This window comes from Ursus arctos, unplaced genomic scaffold, assembly GCF_023065955.2.
Source record: "Ursus arctos isolate Adak ecotype North America unplaced genomic scaffold, UrsArc2.0 scaffold_18, whole genome shotgun sequence".
In the NCBI taxonomy this organism is placed as follows: Eukaryota; Metazoa; Chordata; class Mammalia; order Carnivora; family Ursidae; genus Ursus; species Ursus arctos.
Window position 1 is genome coordinate 10,081,638 of NW_026622852.1, and position 24,179 is coordinate 10,105,816.

General features: G+C 39.5%; 1 protein-coding gene and 1 pseudogene across 2 annotated transcripts in view; one reads left to right on the forward strand and one right to left on the reverse strand.

The window, feature by feature from the left end:
- Nucleotides 1–462: 462 nt before the first annotated feature.
- The window catches only part of CCDC171 (coiled-coil domain containing 171), a 300,691-nt gene continuing 276,974 nt past the window's right edge, over nucleotides 463–24,179 (forward strand). The window contains exons 1-3 of one of the 2 annotated variants that reach the window (XM_048223031.2): nucleotides 463–712; nucleotides 9,051–9,210; nucleotides 15,695–15,830. In XM_048223031.2, coding sequence (XP_048078988.1) covers nucleotides 9,167–9,210; nucleotides 15,695–15,830 — 180 coding nt within the window. In that variant the 5' untranslated portion in view covers nucleotides 463–712; nucleotides 9,051–9,166. Of the gene's footprint in view, nucleotides 713–2,222; nucleotides 2,600–9,050; nucleotides 9,211–15,694; nucleotides 15,831–24,179 lie in introns of those variants that run through there. The other variant, XM_057313447.1, reaches the window with a different exon arrangement.
- Nucleotides 12,722–12,817, reverse strand: LOC113260688 (U6 spliceosomal RNA; annotated as a pseudogene).

Genomic DNA, 24,179 nt, shown 5'->3' on the forward strand with positions numbered 1-24,179 from the left:
TCTACCCCTGGCTCTGGCACCAGTCCACAGACCCCGACGGGGCTACACTGGCCTTAGGAGCGGCAGTTTAATGTACAATCGGGGATCCAGCCTCTTAAGAGTTTTATTCAATAAGTACGCGCGGAAAAAGGGTTAGGGTTCAGAAATCCACACTGTCTGGCGGCTCTGGGGATTCTGAGACTGTGACCTGGAGACCTCACGCTGAGAACTGCACCTTAGAGCGTGGGCCGGGGCGTTCTCGTGCAGGAGGGGCGCGCGCGCCGCGGGATCGCGTTTGGTTACGAGCGCGCCGCTCCTCAGCAACGGCGCATGCGCCTGCTCGCCTTCCCGCACGGCCGCGCAACTTCGCGGGCCCTCCTCCTCCAATCGGAGCGCCGGATTCTCTGAGTGCGTATCCTGGGGCGGCGGGCAGCGAGAGGCGGGAGGAAAGGGGTCGGCTGGGGCGGGGCCGGGAGGCCTGCGAAAGTCTATGAAGGTCTGCGAGCGCTGCCGAGTCTCCGGAAGTGGCCGTTGTAAACACCGTCTCTCCAGGGCTTTTTCCCTCCTGTCCCCCTTTGCTATTCGTTCCCTCTTCCCGGGTCCTAGAGTCCGTCGGGTTCCAACAGTTTTTGCTCTGACCCCCGCGATCTGCCTAGGCCTCTTTCTACCATTGAGATTTGGAGCTGCCCCTGGGGTCTTGGGTGTGCGGTCTGGACCACGGGAGCCCGCTGAGGTAACCACGGGATGTGGGGCTTCGAGGCGAACGACTTGGGCGGGGAGGTGCTGAGGAAGATACGGGTAGCAGCAGTGAGAGTTAAGGGGAACTCCGAGTTAGTTCGTAGTTGTCCTGGGGTTGTTGGTGTCGTTTGTGGGGACACGCCTCCAGCTCTCTGGGCCGGGCCTCTCCGCCCACCTGGGGGAAGATCTCCTAGAAGCATCTTAACAGGAGACCGCTGCAGCAGCACCCAGAGGACTGAGTAGGGACCAGAGGGCAGGACCCAGAGGGCCTGGACTTGGAACTTCTAAGGTTTACAACTCCGGACTGCCGGGCTTTTCCCGTCCACGAATCAGTAAACTCTTCGAGGACAAGGACCACGTCTTTTTCATCCTTAAAAAAAAAAAAAAAGCCAGCCACACACTAGCCACTCTTATCAATGTTTGATAAATCAAAGAATGAGTTGTGGTAGGCTAACATCTGTAGTTTCTACTGCTCACCCTCCAGGACTCTTAAGAGACATAGAAAATCCGGCTGTTTTTCCAGGGCTGTACATTTTCTGCAGAAGTAGAACCTCCTTTTGACTGTTCTTTACTCTGTCATGATATTTATCCTAGACAAATGCTTATTTTTTCTTTTTAAGATCTCTAATGATTCTGCGTAAGTTTACTTGAGAAGCAATTGGTGTTCAACTCTTTCAAATACAAAACACATGGATGTTTTCTATAGTTCACATAATTTTGGAGAGAAGACCCCACCGTTTTGTCACTTGTTTTATTGAACAGTTAGTGCGTAGTAACAACAAAACAGTGGTAGAGCAGAAACTAGCAGTGGTTTCCCATGAAATGAAGAAGAAACAAAGACAGTGCAACCTGCTAAGAGGAAAGAGGGGAGTAGTTTTAGTCTGGAGCTTGAAGTTTTATTAGTTGCGTGACCTCAAGCAAATCACCTAAGCTAACTAGACATTAGATTCCTTATCTGTCAGATAAGGAAGATGGAATTGGTCTTTAAAGTCCTATTTAATTCTAAAATTCTTTGATTGTCTCAGCCCCCCTGTCATGGTTTTTTTTTTTTTTAAGACTTAACTTTATTTGAGAGAATGAGCAGTGAGGAGGGGCAGAAGGAGAGAGAGAGAGAGAGAAGCAGAATCCCTGCAGAGCAAGGAGCCCGATGTGGGGCTCGATCCCTGGACCCAGGGATCATGACCTGAGCTGAAGGCAGACACCTAACCGACTGAGCCACCCAAGTGCCCTGTCATGGTCTTATTTTGATGAAAGAACCTGACATCCTCTTTGAGGGTGAAATATATAAGTGTGCAGATAGAATCCCCAACACAGATGTAGTTATTGTAGTTAGCACTGTGTTATGAAAGAGGATGGATTTAGGAGTCAGCCAGATGTGGGTTTGAATTCTAACCCTCCCACTGAGCATCTTTTTTTTTTTTTTTAAGGATTTTATTTGTTTATTTTAGAGGTGGGGGGAGCAGAAGGGGAGGGGGAAAAGTTTCAAGCAGACTGGGGGCTGAGTGTTGAGCCCCCATTGGGGCTTGATCTCAAGACCCTGAGATCATGACCTGAGCTGAAACGAAGAGTCAGTTGCTTAACCAACTGAGCCATCCAGCTGTCCCTCCCACTTGAATAGCTTTATACAAGTTACTCATCCTCTCTAAGCATCAGTGTTCTCGTCTGTGAAATTTGTATAATCATCTTATAGGGCTATTGGGAGGATTCAATGAGATCAGGTACATTTGCCTAGTATTAGGCACATAGTAAGTGCTCAGTAATAGTGGTTTTTTATCTTTTCATCCCCAGCCCCGCCCTCACCCCTTCCCTTCCCCCTGATCTGTACAGACACACTGAGAGATGAATATATTCTGCATGACCCAGTGAAGGACTCAGCTGTGAGGTAGGAAAATTTGTACCAGCAGTGGCTCTGAAATCTAAACTAGATTTGTCTTTCTGGCTGGGACTTACTCTTAGGATATCTAGATCATTGATCCCTGGGCCTCAGTTACCGGTAGTTGGCCCTATTAACTATGTCTAAAGAACTTCTTATTGAAGGATGATATATATAACATCCCCTTATCTATTTTAGTAGGAATGGTGAGAATAGTCCAACTCCACTACCAAGAGAAGATTCATCTATTAATAGATTAACATAAAAAGCTGATCTAAACTTTGCCTTTATCCGTCACTGCTACAGGATGGCCTGGTTTGGGCCCAAGCCTGTGAAGTGCCATTTGGATTGAGAATCCACTGGAGGTCTGAGTTATCCTTCATTAAGAGACCCTGCCTTGTAGTTAGTTTGGATGGGGTGGGGATGTGGGGGATGGATGAGCTGTGTTTGAAAAATCTGAGGCAGGGAGAAGTTCTTTTCTGATAAGCAAGGTCTTACATGCTCTCTGGCTGGGGGTGAATCATATCTTGAAGGCCAATAGCAAGACACACAACAGAACTGTGGCGTCCGCTAATTTGGGCTTGAATCCAGACTCTGTCACTTACTAGAGATGTGACTTTGGACAGGTGATTGAATGAATATCGTTAAGCCCCAGTTTCCTTAGGTATAAAGTGGGAACATTAACAGTATCTTTCCCTTGCGGTTGGTGTAGAGTGACAGTGTAGAGATATAGAAAGTTCTTAGCACACTGGAGAAGGGATGTTTGTCACAGTTGGCATGATGACAGTAGGAGTGGCTCAGATAGTTTGTTTATAGATAATGGCATATTGAATGTTTTCAAATGGAAAACGTTACTAACAGAGTTAGCTACATGTTGGAGAAAGGCTGATTGATGTTGATTGCGTATCATAAGGAATTTGTAATTACTCGTATAAATCAGCTAAAGTACTTATCTTGTGGAATCTCATTGGGGAGTTTTAGGTAAATCTTGGAATGCATATTATGTGAGGAACCTATAATTCTTTGACCTAATTCCCTATTTCACTGACATTTCCATTACTGTACCTAGCTACTTTCCTCGTCATTCATTACCTTTTCACTGTGGTGTTTGAAAAGGAAGCTTTTGCTACATCTTCTCTGCCATGTTCAAAAGGATAGAACTCCAGTCATAGTTTAAATTCAGCCACAGATCTGACTTTGGCTCTTCATTGATGACTAGATTAGTCTTCCGAAAACACACAGAGGTAGGCTCTTGAACCCTAGTGTCATCAGGAGCTGATAGTAGAGACAGAGAAAAAGAAAATAAGATTTTGCTAAAGGAGACTTTAGATAGGATTTTTTTTGTGTGAATTTGGTAAATTTTGATGAATTTAAAAAATTGAGATATAATTCACCTATCAAAATTCAGTTTTAAAGTGTACAATTCATTGATTTTTAGTATATTCACTGTGTTCTAATTCTAGCTGTCTAATAGTTCTAGCTATCTAATTCCAGAACATTTCCGTCACTCCCAAAGAGGAACCTCATACCTATTGGCCGTCAGACCCCATTCCCCCCTCCCTACCCTCTGGCAACCACAAATCCACTTTCTATTTCTATGTGTTTGCTCATTCTATACATTTCATATACATGGAGTCCTACAATCTGTGGCCTTTTGTGTCTGGCTTCTTTCACTTAGCATACTGTTTTCAAGTATGCTTGAAGGTTCACCCATGTGGCATGTATCATTTCTTCATTCCGTTTAATGGTTGAGTATATATTTCATATTTTATTTTTCCATGGGTCAGTTAATGGACATTTGGGTGTTTTTTTACTCTTTGGCTATAACGAACAAGGCTGTTCTGAACATTTGTGTGCAGGTTTTTGTTGAAGACCAGTAATTACCTTAGAATGTGTCTTGGTGTTCAGTATTCTCAGATACACAGTTTGCTTTTCAAAATGTACATTAAAATCTTTTTGTTACTTCAAGAAAGTTTTCCTGGACTACAGTTTTTAGTGTTCTATCCCTTTGCTTTTGTCTTCTTATTCAGGGACTCCTGTTATCTGCATGTTGGTTATTCTTTGCCTAAAAATATTCAGTATTTTGTCACTTTCTCTTGAATCCTTTTGATCCCTTTCTTCATTTTTTTACTCAGAAAATTTTCCTCTTTTTATTTCCTATGTCCTTTCAGGCATTTTCTGTCGTGTATTTACTTTGTGTTCCCTCTTAGTTGTCATCATTGAAATGATCTTTTCTTCCGTTTCTAACTCTTTCTGATCGTTGTCACCTTATTTCTGTGTTTTTCTAATTCTAATTCTTCCTGTCTTGTACCATTTTGTTAGTGTCTTTTAGCTTATTTTTGAAATAGTAAGTTACAGGTTTCATCTGTTTTGTGGTCATGTCTTTCTGTCATGCTTTCATTTGTAGCATTCATTTCTGCTCCTTACTCTCTTTTTCCCTGTGTTACCTTTGTATGGGATTTGACCACACTACTCTTCTGTTGCTTATTTTTATGGAAGATTAGTTTACTTGAACTTTGAGATTGGGGCAAACTTCAGGAAAGCTTTTCTGACTTCATGGAACCCTGTCTTGTGGTGTTTCTGTGAGTGTTAAAAACTCTGGTGGCTTGTTTCTGGGATTTCCCGGCTCTGTTTCCTCCTACAGTTTGGTCTGGGGGCCTTTGCTTTTCTTCGTATTTCCCCTATCCTGCTCAGTTTTGATTCCAGTTCTTGCCGTTTCTCTTTAGCGTGGGCCTCTGTCCAGGAAGGGGACCTCGGCAGGTCGTTTCCGAGAGTTCATAGGCTGGACTGTACCAACCCTTCCAAGACTTTCTTGCCATACGCCTGTATCACAGGCCGGCTTGTGGAATGGTTAGACTTCTCCCAGTTTCATCTGATGTTCCCAGATTGGCTTGTTGTGCTCCCCATTGAATATCTGCTGGCTCTTTTTAGTGTTCTTTCAGATGTAGCCTTGTTATTTCCATACTCTGCTTTCTCCTCCTTACATACTTCTACTGCTCCCATGTAGGTTTTGTGCATGTTGGTGGCTTGCCTTTATTCATTTAATTTTGTAGCTTTTTGTTGTAAATGTTGCTTATAGATTTTCTAGTTTCTCTAATTACCTTAGATAGAATTTTTACAATGTCCCTCATTTAAATTAATAAATCGTAGAAAAATGACTTTATGAAAGACACGCAGGCAGAGCTGATGTGAGAACTCATTTTTGTTTCTTTCTTGTCCCTCGACTTCTTTTTCTTTTTAACCCCGCAAGAGTGTTTTCAAATTTCTTATCCATATTAGTTTTTTTTTAAGTGTATTTATTTTTTTAGTAATCTCTATAGCCAATGTGGGGCTCAAATTTACCACCCTGAGATCAAGAGTCACATGCTCTTCAGACTGAGTCAGCCAGGCGCCCTCCGTATTAGTTTTCTATTGGTGTGTAACAAGTTACCACAAATTAGTGGCTTAAAACAGCACCTATTTATTATCTCTTAGGTCAGGAGTCTGGGCACAGCTTAAGTGGGTCCTTTGTTCAGAATTCACTGGGCCACTGTCAAGGTGCTGGCTGGGCTGTGTTCTCATCTGGAGGTTTGGTTGGAAAGAATCTGCTTCCCAGCTTATTTAGATTGTTGGCAGAATTTATGTCCTATTGGCCTCTGTATGACTGAGGCATTTGCTTCTTACTGGCTGTGGGTGGAGGCTCCCTGCTGTTCCAGTAATGTAGCTCTCCCTGTAGGTGGTTCACAGCATGGCATTTCGCTTCTTCACGGCCAGCAGGAGACTGTCATTTTAAAACAGAGTCTTATATAACATAATGTAATCACGGGAGCCACATATCATCATCCCTTTGCCATATTCTGTTGGTTAGAAGCAAGTCACAGGTTCTGCCCACAGAAAAGGGAAGGATATTAAACAAGAGAGAAACACCAGTGGGGGCCGAGATTGTGGGGACCATCTGCCTACTACATTATCTGTATCGATGATCTGGAAATTGACAAAACTTATTCCTGACCTATGGAAGACACTTTTCTGTCTAGAAGACTATTCACATTTGAAGATATTAGATACCAAAATGATGCACCAAAAAAATAATGATTCTCTTCAATTTAGCTTTATTGAAACGACTTTATTAAAATTTAGTAAACTACCTCTTCCCACACTTCTCTGCCCAAAATAAAACCAAAACAAAACACAACAGACATTTATTAAAGTCCTATCTATGTAAATTCTTTTCCCGTGGGTGAGAGGTTCTGTTTGTGCCTGTTGTGACACATATGCATACGTGTGTGTGTTTAATCGTTTTCATAAAAATAGAAACATTTTACATATATGCTTTTGAGCCTTGGACTTTACTCTTAAGTGTAGAAGAGTCCATTCTGTCTTGAGTTTTAACCCTTTAACTTCCATTCTGAAGGCAGTTTCTCCAGAGTCTGACATTTGGGAGTATGGTAGTAAGATGAAAAGATTTTGGTACTCAGTATCAGAAGAGCTTGGTTGAGTACTTAGTATCCTCCATTTAGTAGCTGACTGGCAGGATTTTTCCCTCTATTTTGGTAAAAACTCCATCTTCTTTGTTCTGGGTCAAAGTATTCTAGTATCAGCTAACTCACTGACTGTTTTAAAGATCTGTTGGTGTCTGTAGGAATCGTTACTCAGTTCTTAGCACCTTGGTTTTGTCTCCATCTTGGTTCACTTACTTGAGTTCCTTTTCTTTCAGTGAAATCTCTGAGGCTTTATTAGGAGCAGGGAAAGAGAGGTAGCTTTTTTTTTTTTGTCTTCTAGGTATCCCCGTACACTGGCAATTCCACTAAATAATTCTTTTGATACATCTTTCCCCTAGACCAAGTCACCTTAAGTATCACTTACTCCCTTCCTTTATCAGGGACTATTATATTATATTTTCCCAGAGGGTTTGTATTCAGTGATGGAGCACTGTATAATTCTGTATATATTATTTAAATCTCAAATATATGACTTTGATGTAATTACCCCTTTTTATGGTTGAGGAAACAGGCTCAGAGAGTCTAAGTGACTTGCCCATGGCCACGTACTGGGAAGATGATTAAAGGCATCCTAACTCAGATCTCTCTGAGTCCAAAACTCATGGTCTGTCTTAGGCTATTGGACTTCTACCAGGGATACCAAGAGATACTTGTAAGATCTTGATATTTGTGTCTGTCTGAACTTAGTCACTGTTATCTCTGTTTAAAATATTTACCTAGAGATTCCTTCACACACACACTATGTATACACACACACACACACACACACACACACACACATATATATGTATATATGTATATATATGGGTATATACTTAAGCAACTTACTTTAAATGGTTAGCTTTGTATAATTTGGAGTTATTTCCCATAGAAGAGGGTTCTAGACAGGCCAGCGTAAGTGTCAAGTACTCTCCTCTTTCCTTATTCCTCCTTGATCTTTAAGAGAAGGACTTTGAAAATTACCATGAGATCATTTGTGGGGAGTACTTTGGTCTTTTTGATTGTAACATTGCATTAAAAATATGTCATTTATGAAAAAGGCTTTAGGGACTTAAAAATGTCCCTGGACTTCACTTTCTTTCAAAGTGCATTCTGTTCTCCAGAAATAGGCTCTACATTCCTTTTCTAGTTCAAGAGTAATTTGTCACTGTTTTATTAAGATCATTTTTTCTTGGGGTGTCTGAGTGGCTCAGTTAGCTAAGCATCTCCCTTCAGGCTCAGGTCATGATCCTGGGGTCCTGGGATTGAGGCTCACGCGGGGCTCCCTGCTCAGCGGGGAGTCTGCCTCTCCATCTGCCTCTGCCCCTCTCCCACCCTGTGCGCTCTCTCTGTCAAATAAAGAAAATCTTTAAAAAATATTTTTTTCTCTTCATTTGAGAAATTAAACTCTAATAGAACTTTGTTCTTATAAGAAGGAATATCTTTTTAACATTTTGTCATTTTTGCTTCTAATCTTTTTTTAAAAGAATTCAGGGACACATGGGTGGCTCAGTTGGTTAAGTGGCTGACTTCGGCTCAGGTCGTGATCCCAGGGTCCTGGAATCAAGCCCCATATTGGGCTCCTTGCTCAGCGGGAGCCTGCTTCTCTCTGTACTTCTGCCTGCTGCTCTCCCTGCTTGTGCTCTCTCTCTCTGTGTCAAAAAAAAAAAAAAAAAAAAGGAACATAATAGTTTTTAAATGTTTTCATGTTTGTTATAAAATAATTTTAAAAATACAAGTAAGGGGTGCCTGGGTGGCTCAGTCGGTTAAGTGTCTGTTTTTGGGTCAGGTCATGATCCCAGGGCCCTGGGAATGAGCCCCGAGTTGGCCTCCCTGCTTAGTGAGGAGTCTGCTTCTCCTTCTCCCTCTCCTTGCTCATGCTCTCTCTCTCAAATAAATAAAATAAAATAAATACAAATAAGTTGAAGAAAAAGACAAAAACCACTCATAGTCTCAGGACTCATATATAACCACTGTTATGTTGTTTACTATTTTAACAGACTTCAGCCCATCTAACCGGTAAGCCACAGACATCTCAGACAGGTATAATCCTCAATAACGAAGTACACCATTCAGAAACAGTGGGCTGTTTTCAAAGAGCTGGAAGAGACTTACCATGAGTTTAAACACTTCAAGTAATTCCCCTGGTGACACCCAAAGGTAAGCTGTCAGTCTCTTCCTTTAGTTGGGGAATGCTTTTGGGTTGCAGGCCTCAGGGAGAAGTCAGTGTTTGGGGGTGCTGACTGTAAGGATTCTCGGCTAAGGGAGGCCCACTAAGCGAGGCCTGCTAAGGGAGGCGGAAGCTTCACGTGCCTGGAGGAGTGGGTGTGACCTTCACAGCAGTGGGACCGGGATGTGCGACCACGTGCTGCAGTCCCTGCTCCTTTGTGAACTCGTCCACAAAAGTCCGCGTGTGTCCTTTCTCCCGACCTTTGAGAACTGCTCATTCTTTTCTCCTTCTCAAGTGTCGTCTTCTCATGGTTTTGCTCATCCCCATTTCGGTGTGGTCATTACTTTGCCCTAATCTCGTTGGCTCTAGTTGTTCTGACTTCGCGCCCCAGCCGTGGTTCACGACTTCTCTTGAGGCATTCTTCGGGTTTTAGCTCCTGTTCCAACAGCTTCTACTTGGAGTTTATATCCAAGAACTGCCGTGGCTTCTCTTTTTTGTATCCTTGATATCTGCCTTTTGGCGAGGTGCCGGCTTCTGGCTGATGCGCCTCTGATGTGAAAGATAGAACACTCTGAGTCTAGAATATAAAACAGAGCCCTTTCGGAGAGCACAACCCAAAGCGTGGTTTACAAAGAACTAAGTACAGAAATTGAAAGTAAGTGTTTAGAAACTTTTATAATCACATAGCAGTGTGATTTTCTGTTCGTCAAATCTAGTAATAAAACACTTGTGGTTGTGTTTTACCTCTTTTAAAAATTTCTTGTTAAAAGAATTTCTTGTTTAGTCATTTAAAATATATTTTACAAAAGTATCATTTGTTGGGGGGAATAGTCCTTGCTCATGTTTAGTTTGAGAAGAACTGATCTAGACAGGCTTTTCGGCAAGGATGTGTGGGTGGGGCAAGGACCATGACTAACATGTACTTCATCTATAAATAGGATTTGCTATAGAAACATCTTCCACCTATCTTTAGAAGCTACCTTAAATCCTTTCTGGAGAAAGGTATGAAATAAATGAACAAAAATATAAACTTTTGACTTCGCTAAAAGCCATTTCACTTTTGGAGGGAACTTCTTAACACATAAATATCTGTCATGATTTTTTTTAAAAAAGCTTTTATTTATTTATTCGTCAGAGAGAGAGCACAAGCAGGGGGAGCTGCAGGCAGAGGGAGAAGCAGTCTCCCCACTGAGTAAGGAGCCTGAGGCAGGACTCAATCCCAAGACCCTGGGATCATGTCTGTCGTGATATTTAATACCTAATGGCTCTTTAGAATTCTAGAATCTGGCTAAATGAAGTTAAACTTTGCTATTTACCACTAATTTACTTTCTGTTTCTATAGATTTGCCTTTTCTTTTTCTTTTTCTTTTTTTAAAAAGATTTTATTTATTTATTTGACAGAGAGAAAGCCATTGAGAGAGGGAACACAAACAGAGGGAGTGGGAAAGGAAGCAGCAGGCTCCCAGCAGAGCAGGGAGCCCCATGTGGGGCTCGATCCCAGGACTCTGAGATCACGCTTTGAGCCGAAGGCAGACGCTTAATGACTGAGCCACCCAGGCTCACCCCATTTCTTCTTTTTCAAGATTATTTTGGTTATTCTGATTCTTCTGCTTTTCCATATACATTTTAGGATCAGCTTGTCAATTTCTGCAAAAAATCCTGCTGAGATTATGGAAGGGATAATGTTGAATCTGTAGATCAACTTGGAGATAATTGTCACCTTGATAATATTGACTCTTCCAATACATGAATATGAATGTGGAATGTCTTTTCATTTATTTAGGTCTTTAATTTTGTTCTACAATAATTTGTACTTTTCCTATATATATATATTTTTGATGTTATTATAAATGGAATTATTTTCTAAATTTCACTTTTGGATTATTCATTGTTAGTATACAGAAATGTAACTGATTTTTGTATATTGATCTTACATTCTGTGGCCTTGCTAAAATTGTTTTTTTGGCAGTGTTTTTGTTTCTTAATGAATTTCTTAGGATATTCTTATAAGATCATGTCCTTTGCAATTAAGGATAGTTTTATTTCTGGGGTGCCTGGCTGGCTCAGTTGGTAGAGGACAGGGTCGTGAGTTTAAGCCCCACGTTGGGCATAGAGCTTACTTTAAAAAAAAAAAAAAAGGATAGTTTTATTTCTTTTCTTCTAATATATATGCCCTGCCTCCTTTCCTTTTCCTTTTCCTTCCTCCCTCCCTCCCTCCCTTCCTTCCTTCCTTCCTTCCTTCCTTCCTTCCTTCCTTCCTTCCTTCCACTGTCTAGAACCTCCAATATATCTTAAATAGAAGTGGACATGTTTGTTTTGTTCCCAGTCTTAGGGGAATCTTTTGGTCTTTCAACATTAAGTATGCCAGTGGTAGGTTTTTTTCACAGATGCTTTTTACCAGATTGAGTAAATTTCCTTGTATTCCAAGTTTGTGGCATTTAAAAAAAAAATTACGAATAGGTGTTGAATTTTGTCAAATGCTTTTTCTGTATTTATTGAGATGATTATATAATTTTTATGTTTTAATAAAATGGTATATTACATCAATTGATTTTTAGACATTAAATCACTTTTCTATTTTTGGGATAAATCCCACTTTTGGTCATGTTGTGTAATCCTTTTAAGATGTTGCTGGATTTGGTTTGCTAATGTTTTGTTGAGGATTTTTTGTATTTCCATTCACGAGCGATATTGGTCTGTAGTTTTCCTTTCTTGTGATAGCTGACTCACTTTGATCTTAGGTAATCTGGGTTAATAGAATGATCTGGGAACTGTTTCTATCTCCTCTAAAGTGAGGATTGATATTATTTCTTTTTAAAATGTTCAGTAGAGTTTATTAGGGAAGCCATCTGGACTTGAGCTTTCTTCGTGTTTAGATTTTTAAAATTATTAATTCAATATCTTTAACTGTTATGGGTCTATTCAGATTTTGTTTCTTTTGGGGTTAGTTTTGATAATGTCAGTTTTTCTAGGAATTTTTCCATTTGATCTACATTGTCTAACTTGTTGGCATATAGTTGTTCATAGTGTTATAATATTCCTTCTAGGTTGGTAGTGTCATTCCCTCTGTCATTCTTTATTTTTATAATTTGAATCTTTTTTTTTTTTGTCAATCTAGCAACAAGTTTAGCAAGTTTGTTGATCTTTTTAAAGAACCAAATTTTGATTTCAGTGATTCTCTGTGTTGTTTTATTTTAGTCTTATTTAAAAAAAAAATTAAAGTTACCTAAGTACGTTATTGAAAGAATCTCCTGGTTCTACAAGGCTTACTCACTGCTATTAGGAAAAATAGCAGTACTAATTTGCTTGTGACAAATCACCCTCTTGATCTCTAGAAGCAATCATTCTCAAGTCTCTGAGATGATTTTTATTTTAAAAAATCATTTTTAATTTATTTAAAATTTTGTATTTTTTTGTATTGAAATATAGTTGACACACAATGATACATTAATTTCAGTACAAGATAGTGATTCAACAAGTCTGTGTTATGCTCTGCTCATGAAAAGTGTAGCTGCCATCTGTCACTATACTTGTGCAGGGGCCAAGCTCATCTCTGTATTGTTCCAATTTTAGTATATGTGCTGCCAAAGCCAGCACTGTCACCATATTCTGAAATGATTTTTAAAATCTAAAGCTTTAAAATTTTTTTTTAATATTGCTGTGTGATTTTTCAGGTTTAGCTGTTACCTACTGACTGCCCACTTTACAAAAGATCAAAATTTATTTTTTGTTCGTGCTTGCCTCCTTTTACTGTCCTCTCTATATTTAGTTTTCCATGTTTACATTATTATAATTTTGAAAATCCAGTTGAGCCATGTAGTAGTATTTAGTAACTTTTTTTTGTCTTGTACATTGTTTCCTTTGGATTTGATAATTGTTTCATTGATTGCTTAGTTTGCCTAATTTCTATGAATTTATCAAGAATTCAGCTTCATACTCCAACCAAGTGGCATAAATCTCTCAATATGTTCAGATAGTCGAAGTATTCTGGGTTTATCCTTGATTGTAAGTCCAGTAGAGTTAGCATACAGTGTTATATTAGTTTCAGATGTACAATAGAGTGAGTCAGCAATTCTATACATTACTTGTATTCTTTTTTTTTTTTTTTTTAAAGATTTTATTTATTTATGTGACAGAGAGACAGCCAGCGAGAGAGGGAACACAGCAGGGGGAGTGAGAGAGGAAGAAGCAGGCTCCCAGCGGAGGAGCCTGATGTGGGACTGATCACAGCGCTTAACGACTGCGCTGCCTAGGTGCCCCCATTACTTGTATTCTTAATCCCCTTCACCGATTTCACCCATCCCCCTGAAACATTCTGTTGTCTTCTGTTTGCCTCCTCTTCAGGAAGTCGCTCCTGGAGGCTTTGGCCAGTCCAGTAGTCCAGCTGGGACGGATTGCCCTTTAGGTGCTGTGCTTTTGCCACAGCGGCACAATTGTCACCTGCTGCTCCTTTCTTCACTACCCTGGAAATCGTGTTGCTGTTTTGTCTGTCTTGAACACCCTACTTTCGGGATCCCATGTCTTTCTCTTTCACCATTTAGGTCCTCTTGAGAAAGTTCATGGGAGGTAAATGTTTTGGTGTCTTGTAGGTCTGAAATAGTCTTTCTCATTCCCTTGTAACTTGTTGGGCATACAATTCTAAATGGATATTATTTTCCCTTGGAACTTTTTCGGGCATCCAGGAGATTTTTTTTTTTTTTTTTTTTTACATTTACTTATTTAGCTTTTCATTCCTTTGTGTTTTGATTTCCAAGAGTCCTTTTTTTGTTTTGTTTTGTTTTCTCTGAACATTTCATTTTTTATCACATGGAGTTTTTGTTTTATGGATGTTATTTCTTCTCTTATTTTTCTGAAGGTATTTTTTTCTCCTCTTTTTAAAATTCCCCTTTCCCTGCATAATCTTTGAGGGTTCTTCCCCTCTGTCCCCCAATTTGGTCTCTGTCTTTCTAACTCTTGTTTCCTAATTTTGGTGATCCTTAGCTCACTGTTTTCATTTGAAAGTAGGGGCCTACCAAGCTGTTTGGAAGCTCTTTGTGTAAGGCTTTGTGTTCATGGCATTCTCTATAGGGTGACGTAGTTAAGGTGTCTGTTAGAGAATCCCTAGCATCAGCATCTTTAGGTCTTTTTCACCTTGCTGGTTTTTACCTTCCGTTCTCTGCTTGGCTGCCATTGTTCTGGCAGACGAGATGTTTTAGAAGACCAGGGCTTTCACTTATTACATAATTTCTGACTTGAGTCTCCTGTTTTGTTATAGGGTCTTATACCATTTGTATCTGATGTCTCTAATCCACAGACCTTCTGTTTTTATCCTCTCCAGGGAACAAACCCTTGCCTAGTGTTCTGCCAGAGTGAGAGAGACGGTACCCAGCTGGGTGATATATAGGGTAGAGGATCTGAGGATCTCATTTCTTTGGCAGACTTTCAACCTATTATCTTGTTTTCTGCTCTACTTTTACCCCACTTTCAAGGCTGTTGTCAATTAATTGAGCTTTGGGTGTAAATCAGGTTGCTTTTCCCAAATTTGGCTTTAAATCCAGTTCTCTTATGTAAATCAGTTACCACTCACCCACCTGGTTTCCAGCTTCTAATATTTTATTGCTATTGCTCTTCTGTGCTCTTCCTGCTTTTGGATTTTTATCTCTAAATTCTCTTTGGTGATAACTTTCATTAAATTTTTAATTTTGGAGAGGGAGTGCTTTAGTCTGCTGTTTCTTTCTTTTATTTTATTTTTTTTAAAGGTTTGTGTATTTGTTTTAGAGAGAGAGGGAGAGCGAGAGCAGGGGGTGGGGCAGAGGGAGCGAGAATCCCAAGCAGACTCTGTGCCCAGCTCAGAGCCCATCGTGGGGCTTGATTTCATGATGCCGAGATCACCCCTGAGGCGAAACCAAGAGTCAGAATTTCAACCTACTGCTCCACCCAGGCGCCCCTAGTGTGCTGTTTTTAAGCCTGAATCTATATTCTGTCACTCATGCTTTTTCTTTTTGCAATATGTATTTATTACATTTGCCATAAATAAAATATAGTACATAAAAAGGTAAAAAGCACTCAAGTTTTTCCAAAACTATGCAGTATGTGGGGCCCCTTGGTGGCTCAGTCATTTAAGCGTCTGCCTTCGGCTCTGGCTCCCTGCTCAGAGGGAGGGCTGCTTCTCCCTCTCCTCCCTGCTTGTGCTCTCTCTCACTATCTCTGTCTCCCTCTCACTCAAATAAGTAAATAAAATCTTAAAAACAAAACAGAAGTACACAGCTTGTGATAGGATCATTCTTTAAGTACCATCACGAAACGGTAGTTTGTTTCTGGCCATACACTACTTCGTATTTCTACCTCGCTTTTGCAATCGACATCTTTTACTAGCTTGTAAGTTTCTTTAGGGCAAAGACCATATCATGTTCCTTGTGATTTCTGAAAAATAAGTTATTAGAAATACCAGAAATAGACTTAGTGAGAATTATGTTTTTTTATCTCATTTTATAGGTTGAAGAATGCCTCATCTGATGTAAAACAAATGTTTAAAAGTGAAACAGACTTGGACATAACTGCTGATCTCAGAAAGAAACTCCATCGGGCTAAGAAAGAAAAATTAGAAATAACAACTAAACACAATGCAGAGGTAGAATTTTTTTCTTTCAAATAATGTTAAAAGTAGAATTTGGTTATTTTCGATTCATTTCATATTACAGACTCCACGTTTAACATCACCATGACATTCTTGAGCTTAAAAAGGAAATTATAATAAAGAAAACTTTTTTTTTAATATAGTGGAACTGTATAGAAGTGTTAAAGAGAAGTTTAATGAATTATTATATTGTATGTTGTCTTACATTTATTTTAATTAATGGGTTAAACGTGATAAAAAAGTAACTGATGAATGCCTTTAGTGACTACAGGATTTGTAAATTAGACATTTTTGAAATTTTAATTTAGGTTCTTTATGGCTCAATCTTAAGTAGATTTGAGTATGGATTTTTTTTTTAAAGATTTATTTATTGATTTTGGAGAAAGGGGGGAGAGGGGAAGAAGGAGAGGGAGAGAGAGAGAGAGAGAATCCCCAAGCAGACTCCCCACTGAGCGGGGAGCCTGATGAGGGGCTTGATCCCAGGACCTGAGATTATGACCTGAACTGAAATCAAGAGTCAACTGCTCAACCAACTGAGCCACCCACGCGCCCCTGAGTATGGAATTTTTAGTCATAGTGTAATTCATAAATTATTCTAGTTTCTTTTTGTTTTATTATATCATCGTATCTTTTATTACTATGTGTATATATGTATACATATATATATTTCCTGGTATGTGTATATATTCCAAGGGTAGTAGCTCTCTTTTCCTCTAAAATAATTCATGAATTATCTGTTTCTATCACTTCTGTCAGCTATGTTTTTTCTCTGTTTTCTCTTTTTCCTCTGTTTAAATCTTACTCTTTACGTGCAGTTTAGGCAGCCGGGTGTGGTGGGAAGAGTATCAAGTTACACAAATCTGGACTCATTCTTGGCCCTTCCACTTACAAGATAATGTGACCTTGGGCAAGTTATTTATCCTGTACATCATTGTTTTCTCACTGTGAAATGCTGGTGCCAAAGGGTTGTTGTGATAACTAAGGGAAATAAAATTTGTAAAGTGCCTGTGCTCTGTAATAGTGGCCGTAATTTATTGACGTTTAAGCATAAACAGTGTATTTTCCTTCCTTTTTTTGCTGAATTCTGATGCTGTCCTGGCAGGAAACCTTTTAAAGCCCCCCTAGGTGAAATGAATGACTCCTTTTTTTTGCTCTCCTATAACGTGGTGCTGTTACAGGTATTTTAGAGCCAAACATTTATTTCCTGCTTACCTGCTCTTCATTATTCCATAAGCTTCCTGAGAGCTGAAAGCAACAACCATGCTTCGTCCCTGTATCTCTCATGGTTCTTCCTGGCACATAGTAGGTCCTCAGTGGCTATGTGTTGAATAAAAAATGACTTTTTTTCAGATTGTCTAAGGAACAGGAGCTTCTCATTAAAATAGCAAGCAACGACTATGTGACTGTTTTATTCGTACTTTTAGTGGCAGTTGAGGTAATTTTAAAGGGTTATTGCAGTAATTGCTTTTATTGACATTGTAATATTACAGTGAATATAAAGTGATGTTTGTTAAATGTATGTTAATTGTTTATAATTTCAAAACTTATTTTTTAAAACCAAATATGCATTTTGCTTGGGAATAATTATATTGTGATAATCATTCATCTATATTCTTTCACATATATTTGCAGTTGTCGTCAGAGTTCTTAGACCACGCTCTCCTCTCTTGTTTGATCAAAATGTTTTGAAATATGTGTTCACATTAAAGAGATAGGAAACTATTTCAGGGAAGAATGATAATTTTCTCGCAATAGGCAGTTGTAATTGGTTCAACTCCAGTTTCATGTTACTATTCATATTGTTTCAGTCATTTGCTTCGATGATTTTACTTGTATTATATAACAGTTTTTTAAGTCATATAATCTCTAAATATGTCAATTATAAAGCAGTGCAGGGAAGAATGAAACTATCTAAAAACTAAGGCCATATATTTGCTTTATTAGATATTTCTAATGTTAATACACATCATACTGGTGACTGGCATAAAATATCTTTAAAATCTGGGGCCGCCTGGCTTGCTCAGTCAGTAGAGCCTGTGACTCTTGATCTCAGAGTTGTGAGTTCAAGCCTCACATTAGGTGTAGAGATTACTTAAAAATAAAATCTTTTTTTTTTTTTTTTAAAGATTTTATTTATTTATTTGACAGAGATAGAGACAGCCAGCGAGAGAGGGAACACAAGCAGGGGGAGTGGGAGAGGAAGAAGCAGGCTCATAGCGGAGGAGCCTGATGTGGGGCTCGATCCCATAACGCCGGGATCACGCCCTGAGCTGAAGGCAGATGCTTAATGACTGTGCCACCCAGGAGCCCCTAAAAATAAAATCTTAAAAAAATAAAATCTATGTCCATTATTGCATGAATGGATACAGAAAATATAGTGTGTATGTACACACACACACACACGGTGGACTATTTTTCAACCATAAAAAAGAATGAAATCTTGCCATTCGCGACAACATGGATGGGCTTTGAGGGCATTATGCTAAGTGAAATAAGTCATACAGAGAAAGATAAATACAGTATGATCTCATATGTGGAATCTAAAAATAAAAAACCAAAACCCAAGCTCATAGATACAGAAAACAAATTGGTGGTTGTCAGAGGTTGGGAGTAGGGGTTGGGCAAAATGGGTGAAGGGGGTCAAAAGGTATAAACTTCCAATTATAAAATAAACAAGTCATGGGGTTGTAATACACAGCATGGTGATTAGAGTTAATAATACTATATCGTGTATTTGAAAGTTGCTAAGAGAGTTGATCTTAAAAGTTCTCATCACAAGAAAAAAATTTGTAATTATGTTTGGTGATAGATGTTAACTAGACTTACTGTGGTGATCATTTTGCAATATATACAAAATATGAAATCATGTTGTGCACCAGAAACTAATACAGTATGTCAGTTTATATCTCAATAAATAAAATAAAATAAATACATTTAAAATCTCTAGGAATTTTATTGTTGTAGGTTCTTGGATAAATTACTTAATTTTTCTGAGCCTCAATTTTGACAGTTTTAGAAATAAATTACTTTTGAGATTTATTAGTAGGCAGAGGGTATGGAGAGAGGAGTTGCTCATAAGACTCACTGCCTCTAGATGAGACCAAGTTGTACTGATGTGGATGATTGGGATGGGACAATGCCACAGGAGTTTCAGTGTTGCAGTGGTTGTTAGAATCATTTGAACATGGTAATAGAGATGTGTGAAATAGGGCATGAGAACGTGAAGCTATTCAGATATCTCCTTGGCCCAGACAGTGATGATAGAGCAGGAAAATCTTCTAGAGAAATGAGGATGGAAGAGGATAAAGAAGAGCAATATAACTTTCTTTAAGCCAAAAGGTACTGGAAACTTAGGACCAAGTAGTAAACTTTTTGGGCTTCAGGACCTGCAGATATTGTTTGACTGATCTAGCCAGTTCTCTTAAGAGTAGGAGTTCTTAAGCTGGAGTCCTTAGAAACACAGACACCAAGGAATGCCTATACTTAGATGTGGAAAAATTATATTTTATGTATATTAACCTCTAACTCATTAAGCATTTCTTTCAGTTATAAAGGCTTAACCCAGCTGGCCCTCCTTTAACAAACCGTCATAGTATTAGCAGTACTTTCGACTTTATCATCACTAGAAATCACAGTTACACAATTCAGTTATTGTGAGTTTCAAAATATTGTTTATACCTGTCACTGTCTTGAAGTTACACTGGTTGTGAGACCTGTGCATAGCGCTTGTTAGTTAGTGGGTTATTCAACAAACACATTATGGCATCACAGATTTGCTTTTATCTTACACGTTTGTTTTTATACTTTGATTTTTTTTTTGTGATCCTGTTTTATGCATTTAATTCCATTATTCTGAGAAGACTTTGCCAGATTGCAAGGAGGGTCATGGCGTAAAACTTGTGAAAAACCTTTCTGTGAGAGGCTGAGGCATGCTGTAGAGGACAGGAAGGAAGATACGGAGGATGCCAGAGAGAGGAGGGTCTAAGATAGCTGGTTGAGTGTAAGGACGTTAAAGAATGCAGGCCAGTTTTCAAAAGGAGGGAGATCCCATCTTGCTGCTGTCTCATGTGTTGAACCCTTAAATGAGAAAACCTCATGAGCAGAGGATAGGTTTCTATCAGCTGTGTAGGTAGCTCGAGAAATCAAATATGGTCCAATCAGGAAAAGAGGGACATTCATAGAGGGAATTGGCTGTACAAGTGATGGAAGACCTAGGACTCTAAATAGAGAATGGGGAGGTAACAGCAGGAAGCCACCACCGCCTGTAGGCCAGAGGGCCAATGGGAAGAGATGATGACCAGAGTCCTGAAGTTGGGGCTGTCTGGAGGCAGGAAGAGCCATGGTAACGGCTGTTCAGTGTTGGGATGTTAGAGGGAGGGGAGGGGAGTTGGACCTTGAAAGAGATGCAGCTACTGTCAGAGACACTACTGGAAGTTGAGCCATTTGGCATGGAGTGTGGGAATTGTATAATAGAGTAGAGCAGATGAAAGGCATTGGGGAATGGGTCAGAGATCAGATGCGCACATGCTTGGCCGTCACACCTTATTATCACTCCTGTGCTTGTATGTAACCCTGTAGAGTAATATCTTGTTTCTGCGTAACATTGCAGGTTGCAACTCAAATAGCCTCTATACAAAGATGCTCCCACCCTTGCCAAAATGGGGGACACAAAGGCTTACTTGTCATTGCATCCATCTCACAGATGATACATGTCCTCACCATCAGGTTTTTATAATTTGGTACCTCATGAATTTAATTGAAAAGTCACTATTACCAGCATTCTTCATATGAGGCCAGAGGGGAGGAGCCAAAAAAAAAATCACGAATATATACATAAAACAGTTATGCAGAAAGCAGCTGCAGTTCTTATTCCTAGAGATGGTCCTAAGGTTACAATGATAGAAAGGTAGGACTTGATATTTTGGAGGCTCAAGTTAGGATTCTGCTCATCAGACTGAGATCTTTTGTTTTTTTCTAGTTTGTTTTGTTAATTTAGATCAAATAATGCTTTAGAACGGCTACTCTATTATGGTAGGCATTAGCTACATGTGTCTTTTGAGCACTTGAAATGTGACTAGTCTCAATTAAGATGTACTGTAAATGTAAAATACTGGATTTCAAAAACTTGGTACAAAAAATGCAAAACATTTCACTAAAAATTTTTCATACGATTACATGTTGATATAATGATAATCTTGGCTATATTAAGTTAAATAAAAGACATTAAAATTAATTTCATGTATTTTTTACTTTTTAAAACGTTGCCACTAGAGGGGCGCCTGGGTGGCATAGCGGTTGGGCGTCTGCCTTCGGCTCAGGGCGTGATCCCGGCGTTGTGGGATCGAGCCCCATGTCAGGCTCCTCCGCTGTGAGCCTGCTTCTTCCTCTCCCACTCCCCCTGCTCGTGTTCCCTCTGTCGCTGGCTGTCTCTATCTCTGTCGAATAAATAAATAAAATTTTTAAAAAAACAAAACAAACAAAAAAAAACGTTGCCACTAGAAAATTTAAAATTACACGAGACTCGTATATTTTTTATTTTTTTTAATTTAATTTTTTTTTTAAAGATTTTATTTATTTATTTAACACAGATAGAGACAGCCAGCGAGAGAGGGAACACAAGCAGGGGGAGTGGGAGAGGAAGAAGCAGGCTCACAGCGGAGGAGCCTGACATGGGGCTCGATCCCACAACGCCGGGATCACACCCTGAGCCGAAGGCAGACGCTTAACCGCTGTGCCACCCAGGCGCCCCTCGTTTATTTTTTATTATTAACATATAATGTATTATTTGTTTCAGGGGTACAGGTCTGTGATTCATTAGTCTTACACAACACACAGCGCTCACCACAACACATACGCTCCCCAGTGTCCACACCCAGCCACCCCATCCTTCCCACCCCCCTCCACTCCAGGAACCCTCAATTTGTTTCCTGCGATTAAGAGTTACGTGAGACTTGTATTATGTATATATTGGACAGAGCTGCTTTAGAAGGCTATCACTTTAATTTCTATACCATCTACACCATAATCAGTTAGATGCCACCATAAATACCTGGGGTCAGATTGCTAGGATTACTACCATAATCCTGCTGTCCATTGTAGTTAACTGTCCTCATCTTGTTTCTAATGGTTAATTGCTACCACTTGGACTATAATCTCTGGTATATGGAGATTAGCTACCAGAGCTCTCTAAGGATGCTTGTGCTGTGCATTCCAGTGTATTTTATAGCATTTTAATTAGGAAAAGAATATCCTTTGCACTCTTGAAGAGGATGTAGTTAGGGAAAGTGGTGGTTTTTGGTTTGCTCTCATTAAACCACACCCATCTCCTAAGACTTCATATTATGTCAGGAAAGTACTGGCATTTGACCTTATTAAGTAATTGTAGGCTGGTGTTGAGTTCAATTTACAGTCCCCCATCCTAGCAAATTGTTAGAACTAGCTTATTAAATCCAAACCAATCCCATGTATGTTCTGCAGGTTCCTGCTACTACAAGATTAGCAAGATTTTGCTTTTTTTTTTTTTTTTTTTTTGCTACATAATCTGTTTTCTACTGGTGCAGATTATGCATTTCTTCTCCTATGGTATACTGAGATCTGAATTGATCTATGGTGTCAAAGAGTGGTGGACGTGTGCTTGCAAATCCCCTTGCAAGGCAACTGTTTCAGGCGTGCTCACTAGTAAGTCTTTAAGCAAGGGAAGTCTATCTCAGACAGGGAGGAGAAGCTGCCTTTGTTGGTAAGGGATGTTTAGAATGGATTTGGAAGTTTATAATTTTCAGATTTGTCTAATTCCAAAAGCCCTCATCCCATCTCCTACGTGCCTACTTAATGCCCAACTGATACATACTATCTTAACATTAGAAACTTGGCGAGACTCTTCATTCAACTTGTAATGTAATTCTACAGTTCCCATAATTAGATTTTCTGTCTGGTCTTTAGCCTTGTCAGCCATGGAGCTAATAAAAGAATGAGAGATTCTTTTAAAGTCAACATAGAAACTCTGGCTTTCTGACCATTTTGAACTGAGATCCTAAAGCTCTGAGATGTATCATTTTGTTTTTAAGATTTTATTTATTTATTTGAGAGAGAGAGAGAGAGCGCGGGGTGAGGGACAGAGGGAGAAGCAGATTCTCCGCTGAGCAGGCAGGGCTCGATCCAGGGAGATCCCGGGATCATGACCTGAGCCAAAGGCAGACGCTTAACTGACTGAGCCACCCAGGCGCCCCTATCGTTTTGTTTTTGTAAGTTCTCTAGCATAGTCACATTTAGCCTTCCTACCCTACAGGTCTTGAAGTAAACAAAGCTGTCCTGATGGCTAAGTGCAGTTGCTACTTCATCTCCCCAGGGCTTGTCCTCAACTGGCATTTTATTCTAAACTGCAAACAATAATTGAAATAATTGTGATCCCACTGTATGCCATGGATCACTGCAAAAGTATATCATTTCTACCTTCGAAGAGGTCTTCATTGATTGACAGGAGGGACTATCCAAGAGAATCTGAAGCAACAGGGAAGATAGGGGTGCTGCTGAAGGTAGATCTGGAGCGGGAGAACAACCCTGGGTTCGCTACTTCTGCCCTTATAAGTATATCACAAGTGCCTCCTATTGGCCAAACCCGAGAGGCCGGTTGTCAAGGGAGACTGGGAAATGTAGTTCCTGCAATACAGAGCATCGCTGTAGAAGAGTAGGGAGGGGGTCTGGGGGCAAACAGGTGAATGACTGGCACACCTGGGAATGCCCAAATGTTAACAACCATTAGTCTTATGAGGGGGAGACCGTGGGCAGGGAGGGATAGAGTGATTCTGAAACAAAATGAGTTATCTTGAATACTTAATTAAGATTCTATGATTTTTTTCTTTACTATTAAAAGATATTTATAAATTCTTATTTTATAAGCACAAGTATTTTGAAGACATTTACTTCACTAAAATTTTTTAAAAATAAAAATTACTTTTTTTTCTTTAAATGTGGAAAAGTGTGTAATTCTGCTGCACTCTACATATTAACAGCTACTTATGGTAATTTCTGTTGTTGCTCTTCTGAAATTCTTTTGTCTTTTCGTGATGGCTTTCTAGCATTCTCTCTTATCCACCATCTCTTTCTTGACCACCAGCAGTAAATGATTTTGCTTTTCTTTGAGCTATTGTAACATTTTTACCTCTCTTATAAAACTTATCCCATATGCCTTCCTACAGCATTTCATTACTTGAGATAAGGGGCTCTGTAATGTTTGTTTTTGTATCTTTCACTGCACTTGACACGTAGGAAGTGCTTAATATTATTTAGTGAATCACTGATTAGATCATAGAATTTTGGAGTGGGAATGGACTTTATAAATCATTT